Below are 13,230 nucleotides of genomic sequence, written 5' to 3'. Positions count from 1 at the left end.
TGCTTCACAGCTCAGAATCCTGGAGGTGTTGATTTGGAGCAAAAGTTGACAAGACTTAAATATTAATGCGATATGTTTAAAAAGTTTAGCATGGAGACTGAACAGTAGCGGTGTTCATTATCCACCAGCTGTCTGTCGTTGGCTGTCAATTATTACACATTGCTAGCTGCTGTCTGAAGATGAGGTCATACACACACACATACACAAATTATTAACACAATAATTAGCTACAGCTGATAAAATGTCAATTTAGTTTTTAGAAAAGTCAAATAGTGGCCAACCAAAAGTGAGAAAACTGGATGGCTTCATTTCACTCTAATTTCAAGGAGCCACTGTGGCCCAAGAGAGCAGAGTGGCTTTTATCTCCTGCTCTGAAATGTACCAAGCAAAGCTCATACTCCATTGGAGCTTTTATCCTCCAGTGTTTCCCTCCACTCTTCTTCTTCTCTCTCTGAACTGGGTCTTCAAAAAAAGATATGAAACGCTATAAATGGGTGTAATGCCTATCCCCTAGTGTCTCTGAGTGATATTTAAAAGTTCAGAGGTCTTTGTGGTTCACCCTTTGAGGCTTAATATACCTGAAACATAAACTTGACATTTTGCAAGTCAACCATGCTGTCATCTGTCACTTCACATCCAAAATAGCAAACATGTTTAGCCAAAACAGTGGGAACATGTCCCGATACTGTGGCTCAGTAATACTGTGGGTCATCACTTGTAGACGGAAATTGCTAAAAGTATATAACTGATAAAAACATGAATAAATAGCATAAACATCGCATTTTATTGCAACTATAAATCAAAGGTTTTTACCAGCTGTGACAATGTCACAATAGTTGTTATTGTTTTCATTTTGTGTGTGTGTGTGTCATCATGGCAAAATGTGGTCCTGGTGGCACCTATTGAAGCAGGAACCACCACCAAAAGTATTTTGCCTGGTGTTTATATGTCTGTCTGTCTGTGGACAGATTTTAGTCAATGCAGTAGCATCACAACCAAACGTTTTTGTCCACCTGCCATTGTGGATGGCGGTTTCCTTCATCTTCCTGCCACTCAATAGTCCACCACTGTTTTTTTGGCTGGTGAGATTATCAAATTTAGTAGCCACTTGCATATTTTTACCAGCATTTGGCTGACGGCTTGTGTTAATTCCCAACCCTGGTCACAACTGTGCAAGAAGCCATCATTAAAATTTAAAGATTTGTAGTTGAGATCAAAATGGCGGCCAAGTTTGAAGATGGGGGTGGCCCGAGCAAGGGAACCAGAAGAACAGGGGGTAGGAAGTAGGGAAGCCATAAGTTGCTTTATTGCAGCTGGACTGATCCCATCACAGGCTGGTCTCTAGTTTTTAAGTGAATATTACACTGGAGGTGAGACACACACAGACAAACATCAGTATACAGTCTATATAGACATTAGGAGAGGAGAGATGTCCAACCAGGACTGAACAGAAACAAAATGTGTCAAAGGCTGCTTTCTCAGAGAAAAGATGTCATTAACCTTAACTTGAATTTTCTTGTTAGTTTTACTACCTGGATGATCACTGCTGTTTTTTAATGCGGTAGAGGTAGAAAGTCTATGAGAAGGGATCTTAACTGCTATTTATTTAAGGGATGTTTACTAAGCAGGCTTGCTTTTTTTAAGGCCTTCAAATTACACACATTCACACATGCAAGCTGCCAAGTACAACCACAGGAGTCTACCGTTGGCAGCTGAGCAGCTCCAGTGGAGCAGTAGGAGTTCAAAAGCCTTGCTGAGTAGAAGGCTCTGAATGAAGAACATAATACGTTCACTTTAACAACCCTGATTTCCCCAGCTGAATCAGAGTTATAAAGCCAGAAAACTCCTGGTTTGAAATCCTCTTCCTCCTCCTCAGGCAAACTAGTCATACGCCACTGGGGCCATATTTGGAAGAGGCTCTATACAGACTGAATTTCAACAAAGAGTTGGAGACCTTGTGGTGTAGTGTTGTCTATAAAAGTCAGTGTCCAAGATTGCAAGGTGGATGGAGGACTGTTCCATGTTAGCAAGGGTCCCCCTTGGAATAGATTGGTTTGCAGCACTGCTTATTTAAAGCATCAAACAGATAGGGGGTCAGGGTTAGGTGGAGACTATGTCCAATCATGATGTTTTGAGTGGGCCAGGCGCAAAGAGGCCCATTCTGCAGCAGAGTCATTGGAACGGTAGAGACGATCCATAGCACCCTACTGCTGCCTGCTGGTGCTGTACACACAGTCACTGGCTTCTGAGAGAGGTCTGAGATATGAGCTCATCTTAAACAAGACAATGTCATCTAATGCTGCAGATAACCGCCCTGGTGTCAGAAAAACTCAACTACTTTGAGCTTCAAGTATTTGATGTTGACTCAAAGGGTAAGTGGTTTTAGGAGCACCACAAAAGAGCGTACAGACGAACTGTCACAAATATGTTACACGAAAAAGCAAGAAGTGAGCAGCCTAACCGAGACTGAGCAGTCCATCCTTTATCCAGTGCACCTGCTGTCAAAAATACCCAGTTGCACTCCATTAAAACAACTGACAACTATTTTTCACAGTTGGCACATACACACATCTCATGTGAATAAACTACAAAGCAAACAAATAAATAGCAGCCAGCAGTTTCACTTAATGATCAACAGCAAGTGGCGGTGGGCGACTTTCTCACAAATGGTAGTCAAACAACAATCGGGAATAAATACCACTAATATAATACTAACTATGATTATTTTCTGGGGGGTAGGAGGGTAAGAGGACACTTCAGTCAAAGAGGGCAAAGCAGCAGCAGTTACTGTTAATGGCTTAATTTGATCAGTAATCCCTCTAATGCTTTGATTCTTTTTTATACCATTGTTGTTTATCCTATATTAAATTCTCTGCATTAAAAAACACAGCCTGCTTCACATACTTTGTGTCCTACAGAATTCAATAAACTAATCTGACTATATTGCTGAGAGCGGTGATGAGGAATGAGTAGTGTGTCACCTATTTACATCTAAAACATATCTTCTTGTGTAAACATTCATGTAATAAAGGAGATTCTCAAACGCTGATCCACCGGATGTGCTTCCAGCAGCATCTGATTGATTCATATGAGTGCTCTCACAAGTTGATCCCTTGCTGTAATAGAAAGACTCCAGTCTACATTTTTATTTCCACAGACTTGTAAACAAACGAAGATCAGTTTCAGTTCTCTCCCTCTTGTTTTCTGTCCATTCTGCTAAGTCTCTCTATTCATCTATCATTCTAATCTCACTCTTTTAGATGAGTTGGGTAGTCTGTTAAATTTCATTTAACCTTCAGTGGCAATCATTAATTAATTACCATCCCTAACAGAAACTCTTGTTTGTGAAATCCCGGCAGTGCCCAACCTGCACAGAACCAATCCCAGAGTGTCGGACTACAGAAGAAAATGGTTTTAATGTTTTGTTAGGTTAGGCTGTGTATTGTGGTCATTCTTGATCTGGAGGAGGGTGGGGTGAGGGACTGTGATTGATTATGAACCCATGTAACTGAGTCAGTTTGAAACGCATACAACTCTTCCAGTATTAAAGCTGAAAGTACAGCTTTTTCTGTTTTTTAACAACTTTCCTGAAGGGCAAGACCGGAATCTTTAGATCACCACATTAGCACCGTGAGTACATATCTGCAGGGGATGCCAATCGTAGCAAACACAACAGCTCCATGGGGCATTTCATGCATTTTTTAGTGAACCGCAGCACACAGCAGAGTTTGAAGGCCTCTGTTTCAGGGCTTATCCTCGGATTAGTGCCTGGAAAAGTTCATTCTGCCCTGGGAGACCCAGGGTGCACTGAGCCCTTCCTAACAGGGATTGTGTAACTGCTGGGAACTTTTGATTTTGTTTTGTTCATAGAAGCAGGAGGATTACATCCTAAGAGACCCACCTGACCCGCCTCCCTCTTCTTGGCTGTCCCCTGTTGAACTCATACAGCGGATTGCACCTCCCAACCAGATGGGAAATACAGCCGTGCAGGGATCCTCTGTCTTACAATACCCAAGTTGTTTGCTGCACAGAGGACTCATAGACAATGAGAGAGTGAACGTTTCACTCATACTGTAAGCTTAGTAGCAGATGTGGATCCTTATGGGTTAATCTTTAAGGTCTTGCATGCTCTTAATCTCCATATCTATTACGAACTGGACATCTGGGCTATTCTGAGTGCTATCTGCAGCAGATAGCTGTATCTGCGTATAGTGTCAGCTCAAACACAAATACTGGCCTGAATGTATGTCTCAGGCCTCAATTCTAATCATACTTTTGCTTCTCCCACTGAGTTGTAATTACATGTTTTTCCTGCAAAGCAGCAGCACATGTGGTGTGTTAAAGCTTTGAGACAACCCACTTCACTGACATGCCTGCTGAAAGCCAGCACTAATAAACAAGGAAAATGGGTAGACACAAAAGGTAAGTAATCAGTCCTCATTTCAAGGAATTTAAAAATCCAACGCTGTTTGCCTAATTTAGCTACTAAATCAACCATAAAAATCATTGAATAATTAATAGGGAAAGGACAAAAAGAAGATTGGTGGATCTTTGTTTGTGTGAAAGAACAGGGCCCAGCAGTTTGAGCACAAAACCATAATTCAATTCTGAGCTTCTCTTCCGGCAGAAGCAAAAGCTTTGAATGCTTAATAAATTCTTCCGAAGGCTAAATTGCACACTTGTTTCATCTGGCAATGAGATTACTCGAATGGAATATTCTGGAAAACTGTGGAGAGAAAGACAATAATGAGGCAGTAATCTTATTTCTCCACAGCAGCTTCCATTGTTCTCTTAAAAAAGGCTTCTGTTTAGTCTGGTTCAACTCTCATTCCCATCCGTCTTTCCATTGAGGAAAATTTTTTTTTGCAGAGCCAAGGATAAATGAGAACAATAACATTTCTGCAGCACTCAAATGCATCAAGGAGGGAGATACGAGGGAGCGCCTTTGTGTCCCTTTGGACAATCACTAGATAGCAGTGGTGACTACGAACATGGCTGCAAGTGTACTGAAGTGTACCGCATCACTCTACCTAAAAACTTCTTAAATTACTTCCTCTGAATAAGCTCAACTTAACTTTGCCTCTTGCTTTGGTTGACTTCAGTCATCTTTAGACAACTTTCAAAACGTTCACACTAAAACATATCAATTAACACCCGGAGCCTTTTCCCTGTGACGATGGCCGCTGTAAATGAGGAATCATCAGCGTGGGTCAGCAGGGGTTAAGCTCCCTTTTTGAAGATTATGCTTCACTTTCCAGTGGCCCGGCCCAGACACTAGCCACTCTCTTCTAATCCACCACTGCAGGCTTTTGATAGCTCCCACTGCGAGTCCTTATTACAGTAACTGATTAAAGCTGAGAGACAGAGAGAGAAAAGACAGATAGGAAATTAGAGTGACAGAAGAGAAGCAAGGGCAAGTGAGAGAATTAAAAAACTGCTCCTATTTCAGAAGCAGAGGGCTAAAACTGTACAGCAGCTGACTTCGATTACCTCTAAATCTAATGCTTCATCTTGAATGCGGTTACTCAATACACACTTTTACTTTACTTTAGCCCGGGTCCAACTGATATGCTTAAAATTTACTTTGAAAGGAAAACCTGATCCGAAACGATAAAATCCAAAACATTTACTTCATATGTGGGAAAAGTGTCAACGGAAAAGATTAAAAATCCCCCCCCAGTTTCCCAGTGAACTGGGGGGGGGTGACCACTGTGGACCACTTGCGGTATTGCAGTGAAAAGAAATCCCTTGCTGCCCGAAAAGCATTTTGTCCATAGACCACCATTGTAAAAGAGACATCTGCAAAACTGTTGACAGGACATCTCAAACTGCAAACAAGGTCAATTATGACTCATTCTATTATGAATCCATGGAGGTTTTATATTTGTAAAAGTTTTCTTGGGCTACGAAAAGCAATTTAAAAATCTGTGGCATCATCACAATGTAAAGTCTATGAGCCGAATGGGAACTCGCAGGCGGGGCCAGCAGGAGAAACACTACTGTACACATTTAGTGGGCCACATACTGCAGAAGTAAACCCAGAAGCTAGAAACTTTTCTTGGCTGTGTGCCAGACGAGCAACTCTATTGGAATGCATAGGTGCCATCTTGGCATCCAGTATCTAGGTATTATTAACAGCAGAGTAATAACATTAGCTCAGCATTAGCTCATTATCTATGTTAATATTGGCCTTAACTAACCATTTTTTGTTCATTCATCCATTCGTTTTCCATAACCGCTTATCCTGTAAGGGGTTGCAGGGGGCCTGGAGCCTATCCCGGCTGACATCAGGCAAAAGGCGGGGTACACCCTGGACAGGTCGACAGACTATCGCAGAGCTAAACCATTCTTTGTGCAACTTCAAATGTCAAATAAAGTTGGAAGTTCTCTGTGTGCAATTTTCATCCTTTTTTACATAAAGCAATTTGTTTTTGTTTACCAAGACATCATTTTTGTACAAGAACAAAAATGTCTGGCATTTTTTCAAATGGCACTCACTAACTTCATGTTAGTTCTTCTCTACTACAACTTGATTTGATGCTGTCAGACTGATTCAAACAAATGGATTTGGGAAATTAACAGTCGATCTGCTGAGAATGAGCAGCATTAATGTTAGCTGATTCAGGAAATGAAAATGAAAATGAATTGATTCATGGCGCACACCTTTTAAATAACATACTTTTTAATCTTGGGCAATGGTGTCAAGTATTTTCAAGTCAAAAGGCTCAAGTCTTAGAAAAATCAAGAGTCACTGGTGTTGAAGTCCAGTTCCAAGTCTTTTTTTTTATTTGTCAAGTCAAGCATAAAGTCATCAAATTTGTGACTCAAGCCTGACTGAGGTCCAAGCCATGTGACACAAGTCCACACCTCTGATTTTTAGTTCAGCACTGTATTATTAACATCCTCAAAGCACTAATAGATACTAGAGGAAGACATGGATGCAAAATTGACAAAGAAAAACAAAATAGTGACTGTCACAGCTGTAAAAGAAGGAACTTTAATCCTACTTAATGACGTTGCGGCGCTCCATCGATCACAATGGAGACAAAAATAACAACAGTCTTATCTGGCATTAGCTGTTTACACTCCACCATCTTTTGTAAAGCACTTATTGTGCTGTCAGCCCTCTCAATCATTCCTCCCCTCCTCTCCGATACTGAATAATCTCTGGGATAAAATCTACACATGGCAGTGCGCATCCCAAAAAACTTGACATGAATAATTCACAACCATCTGCCATGGCTCAGCGGTCTGAATAAGACTCTGAAAAGTGAGGAGGTGTGATTCTTGTGTTTATTTTAAAAACCAACTCCTCGCAGCGGCCCCCACCCTGTACCTCAACACTGCGCTGCTGCAGCGAAAGACAACTGCTCTCCTGCTCCCCACATACCGACCTGCTAATCTAAAAACCTGCACGTTAAGGTAATGTGTTTCCTTTCGTCCACACCCTTACTGGGCTCTGCTCTTTTAGTTTTGTTGCATGCATGATGGAGAAGGGTGTGAATTAATCTTAGGATAGAGAGATGGATGAAAACACACATGCAAAATGCATTCACAAGATGGAACAATAATAGCAGAATTACCCCCCTCAAAAAAAGTCCAAAGGGACATTCAGCTATCTATGACTAAATGTAGATTTAGGGGACAGCATGTATTCTGGGTCTCACTCTGTAAACACAGGCAAGGAAAAGAAAAAACATGGCAGATTCTCTACAGGCTACCAGCTTATAGCACAACTATCAGCCAGCATCTATACTGTCATGAGTAAGACGGGATGAAGAAGCTGGGATCACTCCAAGGAGCAAAATACCAACTAAGACTAAACAATACCAACACTACTAAACCCAGCATGAGCTTTCTTTCTGGTCAGACTGTACAGGCCTCAGAGGGGTTTAACAAGCTATGCAAGGCCTCCAGCAGCAGACGGCCCCTCTCTTCTGTTTGTGTTCCAGGCAGGGGAGTCGCTCTGCATGACGATTTATTGACGCAAGATCCCCCCTCAGCCAGGACCTGCCACTGATTACTGCCGCTGGAGAGCGGAGGGGAGGGTCCTGTAGGGATGAGAGAGTTTGTCTGTGTGTGTGTTCTAGCTCTGGCTCCAAGGCCATAAACCCAGTTCCAAAATGCCAAGTAGCATGTCAACATGCCAGCCTTTGCCACCCAAGTTTAAGTCAGACAAAAGGCCCTTCAGTGCTCTAAAACGGTGGGTTTGAGAATGGGAAATGATGATCTGTCATATGTGGAAAAGGGCTTAGCAATACTGCGCAGACAGGAGGGCGACAAGGGGAAAATGAACTGCTAACAGGAGGTGAAATTGAGGAGTGAAAGCTTCATTCTTAATTTCGGAGCTCCTCGAGGTGGAGAAAAGTCTGGCAGTCGGAATGTTTTGGCTTAGTACAACATTTCAACAGAACTATCCCTCACCTATTTTTGGTTGTGTATGGAAAATTTGGCTTCTCTATTAATCATAGGAAATCCCCTTTCCAAAAGTGGGATTATGTTTATCCATCAACTGACATATTGTGAATGATAAAAAGAAGGCTCCTTTCCTTACTGAGTCAAACTGAGAAGAAAAATGTGTCATGATTTCACTAATAACATCGGATTCAGGTTGGGACCATTTTTAAGTGGATTCTTGGCCACAGAAGCGAAAGCAAGTTAGATGACGTCTATGAAATAACCAGGAAATTGACAAGCATACCCCATAGCTGACGACAGTAAAACTGTAATCCAACACTCTGAGCTATTTTAGAAACTTTCAAAGACTTGAAGGAAAAAAGTTGAGGACTGAGATTTGACAGAGCATGGAAATTATCTGAGAAGGAGAAAATAATGTCCCACTCCAAGGTTCCACTTACATAACATAATGTATTTAAGAAAAAAAGAGGAAGAAGAAGAAGAAAAATCCAGATATCTTTGGCCTGTGTCAGTGTTCGCAGCTATCTGGATGGCCTGACACATCCACTGTGACGCAAACCCTTTTGGCTAGGACAACACCATGTCGCTACTCACAGTTTAAGAGAAAAGACGGTAATGCCAGCAGCCCACATTGTGCCACACAGGACCAATAGCACCACAACAATTAATAAATGGCTGTGACATCATTGCGTTGAATACGACCAGGACAGCCAAAGCATGATGGGTAAGAGAGGACACAATTGGCCTTTTGTCCACTTTGGCCTGCAGTTGAGAAAGAGGAAGAGCCGGATCTGGACCATGGTTGTAATTTAAGAAAAAAAGGGGGGGTTTAGTAGGACACATGGGTAGCTCCCATTGGTCGAGGTCAAGCACACCAGGCAATCCATTTTTGAGCATGCAAAGAGAAATCTATTGAGAAATATAATTCATGACCAGTAAACACACTGTATGAAAGTCATGCATGTGGAGAGCTGCTCAACAGACGCTGCAAGTTTATTGGAATTTTCTATGGACTAATTGTTATGTTAGCAAATGCTCGTACAACGATTATTCAAAAGACAGGGAGTGAATCTGGAGCCACTGTTCATTATGCATTGTTCTTTTCTACCCATGGTCTGAGAAATAAATAAAAATAAATAAATAAATAAATAAATGCCATCTGTGTACATAATTGTTGAAATTGAATTGCTCTCAAAATTAAATAAATGATCCGAAACTTTAATTTGTGAACCACTGCCTTTCTTAATATCCATCAACACTGCACAGATCGAATGCCAGCTTGACTCCCACATGACCAGGAGATTCAGGCTTAACAACAGATCTTTATCTGAAAGAATCATTAAGTTAAATGTTACCAATAACAGTAACTGTAAGAGGACACACTATGTAACCATGACCCAAACAATAAAACTTTGACTTTAGCAATATGGCCTATCTGGTTGTTAAAGGTTGGTTGTGCATCCTGTATTAACAGCCTACTATGTTCAACTGTGGTTTTGCAACAGAAAAAGACAAAAGAAAGAAAATGGTTGCTTGCGATGCTGCTGTCACTGAGATTGGTGCGCCACACTCCTCCCATCCCACTCACTCCCTCAGACAGAGAGCTACACAACATGGGTGCAAGTCAAATGAAGGGTGCAAAGTTTGCTTGATACAAAAGAGACGATAATGAAAAGCTACCTTACAAGTAAAAATATTAATTCTGTAATGTCGTACATCAAAAATGACATTTAGCTGTAAGTAACAGGTTCACTCCCATTTTACTTCTCAACAAATTTCTCTGTATCAGTTTGTTTCCTTGGGTGAGCATGAGTGCAAATCACTTAGACCCACCACAAAAATATATACGTGGACGAACATGTGCCCTCTCCTAGACAGCACTGTGTAATTGCTGTTTAAGCAATGCATCTTGCTGGAGTTAGATGTTTTGCCAACTGTCAACTCAACAATATTCAATCACACCAGAAGAGCCCTTGTAGAAATGCTAAATCAAAACAGCAGGTCTGGTCTGTTAGCCAAGGTGTAATCAAATTATCAACAGCATAATCAAAATGGAGAGAAGTTATGATTCCACATTTTCAACATCTCTGCTCTCGATAAATAAAAACAAATGTCTGAATTGATAACAGCTACAACACAGGTCAATTCTTTCCATTTCTGCCTTCAGATTTAACAACAAACATCACAGTGTTCAAAGGTCAGTTTTTGGAGACATACTGCAGAATAAAAGCCCTAAATTAGCCTATAATAACCCTGCTTAGACATCAAAGAAAAGAATGTCGTCAGACGCAGGGTTCTGGTTACCTCAAAAAAACAAAAAAAGACTCAGAAAAAAACTCAGAATGAAGCTGTCCATCATGTGTGCATTACGCCATGTACACCAAAGAGCTCTGTTTTGTAACTCAGTCGTTTTCCGATCATTTTCATTCATATTTCATTTATAAAACATGTAGCACAAGTGAAAAAAAGAATACACAAGTGTTTGAATACACCTGCACACGTTACAGACAGAACACAGGGTAATGTTTAAAAAAAATCTTCCTAACAAAAGAACACACACATAGGCAACTCTTCTACAAATTCAGTAGACATCATCATAACCATAATCCCTATGGCCAAATGATATTTTTTCATTCCACCAGCAGCAGGCTTTTTCATGTCAAAGCAACTTTACAAAGACAGAAAAGCACAAGAGGTTCCCTTTGAGAAATTCTGTATTTTTTCCACATCTTACCTGATCGACCGTGAGAGCTCATTGTTATGGTTGTTGTTGCCAGGCAGGCTTGACAGGGGAGGGGAGGTGAGGCGGCGAGGGTGTCAGTGCACCTCCGTGGTGGCTGTAGTGACGACCATGTGTTTCCCAGCCGAGCTGGTGGTGCCAGGTGGAGGCGCCGGGCCAAGGAGGGACAGAGAGCAGTTGTTTCTTACGGCTTCATCACAGACCTCTGCGGTGTGTTGTGGCGCGATTCCTTCTGGTCAGACTGTGAAAGGTGGCTGCAAGAAAAAAAAAAGTGTTTCATGTGCTTGGGGAAGTGCAGATAGAAGTTTATATACCGATTAACACACTTCCAAATGTAATACAAATGTACAGGACATATTCCAAATCAGGGCCATTACCTGAACCCATGTGTAGTACTTTAACAGTGCAGAGAGGAACAAAGGACTGCAGGTTACCCGCCTTTAAAGGAACTTGTGGTCCCTGGGTTTCACTTATCAGTTTGTCTCTATCTGTGACCCTAAATGCACATGCATAAATCCCTCCTCTACCTAAAGTAGGCTTTTCAATGGCGTTGACAGAGCAGAGATGTCACATTCATCAACAACAACAACAACTGAGAAAATCTGAAATCAAACTGAGGTAAAAACTTGTTTAAGTCAAGTGTATTTTATTTATAAAGCCCAAAATCACAAATTTGCCACACAGGGCTTTGCAATCTGTAGAGCATCGGACACCCTCTGTGCTCTCTGACTCTAACTTCACATTAAGAAAATATTTTAAATTGGAAAAAATGGAGCATGAAAGAAACCTCAGTAAAACCAAATGAGGAGGGACTGCGATTTGTTCTTGTTGTTGCCATTATAAACCAGAAATAAAATCAAAACTCTTCTTTTGAAAAAAATGTACAGCTTTTGTTTGATTCTGGACATCACTTATAAGTACAGTAAATCTGTTGGCACTCTTTACAAATATCAACAATTAAATATCAAATACTATTATATTAACTGTTGTTTAAATTAATTTAGTTCATTGCGGACAGGAGAAAAGAAGCAGTGATGTAAAACAGCTCTGGCTTCTTCCAAGTGCGAGGCTTTATTGAATTAATATGTTTCCATTTGGAGCAGCTGGATTTACTAAAATTACAGCATGTTTACATGATCTAAATGTAGTCAGCACTGCGTGTCACTGTCAGTGCTGTCACCACACCCAAAGACAAAGCTTTTCAATGTAGTCTAATGGCCAAATCAAAATGCTAAAAACTAGGGCTGGACCTGGATATGCAACTATTTGGATATTCAGTCATTGGGTAGGTATTTGACTGTCAATTTTGGGATTCAGATGTTTGTTTTGTTTTGTTTTTTTAAAGAACAACAATATAGAAATTACAAATACGCATGAATCTCAGTGATCCCCATACATTTATATGTGGCAGCCCACCACAATATCAACATGGACCACCACATACTGATTTTCTATCTTCTTTTTTACTAATTACGATGGATAAAAACTTATTTCATTGTAGAGCTGCGCGCAGTGTACTGATTCAGCCGCTCTTTGCCCTGCTACGTACCCCACAGCCCTCATCCTCCCCACCCCTAGGAGACAACTGCTGCGAGAGCTCCACACCTGGAACAGTTGGTAAGAACCGCCAGCACAAACATAATGAGAGGGCTAACCATTAGCATTGCATGGCTAACATTACGGGCTATCAATGGCCGTTTTAACAGAAGACAACCGGACGTTAGCTGCCGTGTTAGCTCATGCTAACCACACAGATATTGAGCTGGCCATTCACTGGGATAAAAATGGCTCCCGAGACAGTCCTTCAGCGCTGCGTCTGTGTGACTTTCCAAGAGCTTCAACATCTGTCAGCATCCAACATCTGACATAACTAAATCCGTACTTCAACAGCTTGCATGGTCAGCTGTGGAAATCAGTGTCTTAATAGAAGGCTCTTCCCTGAAAATGAAATGCAAACAGAGGCTTCCTCAAGGCTCAGACTTACATCAGAGCCGATAGCAGAAGAGAAAGAGGAAGAAAACTGCTCATACTGTCTGGTGTGTGTGTGTGTGTGTGTGTGTGTGTGTGTTGTG

The 13,230-nt window shown here is 41.2% G+C and overlaps 1 protein-coding gene across 1 annotated transcript in view; it reads right to left on the bottom strand.

Annotated features, from left to right (window-relative positions):
• Positions 1-11,318, bottom strand: part of hdac4 (histone deacetylase 4) — a 132,736-nt gene extending 121,418 nt beyond the window's left edge. Inside the window, exon 1 of the mRNA XM_033617908.2 lies at positions 11,153-11,318. Within this exon, the coding sequence (XP_033473799.1) occupies positions 11,153-11,174 (22 nt within the window). The 5' untranslated portion in view covers positions 11,175-11,318. The remainder of the gene's footprint in view (positions 1-11,152) is intronic.
• Positions 11,319-13,230: the final 1,912 nt, after the last annotated feature.

This window comes from Epinephelus lanceolatus, chromosome 14 (genome assembly GCF_041903045.1).
Source record: "Epinephelus lanceolatus isolate andai-2023 chromosome 14, ASM4190304v1, whole genome shotgun sequence".
Taxonomy (NCBI): Eukaryota; Metazoa; Chordata; class Actinopteri; order Perciformes; family Serranidae; genus Epinephelus; species Epinephelus lanceolatus.
Note: the sequence above shows the minus strand (reverse complement) of the source record. Positions and strands in the feature narration are given on the sequence as shown.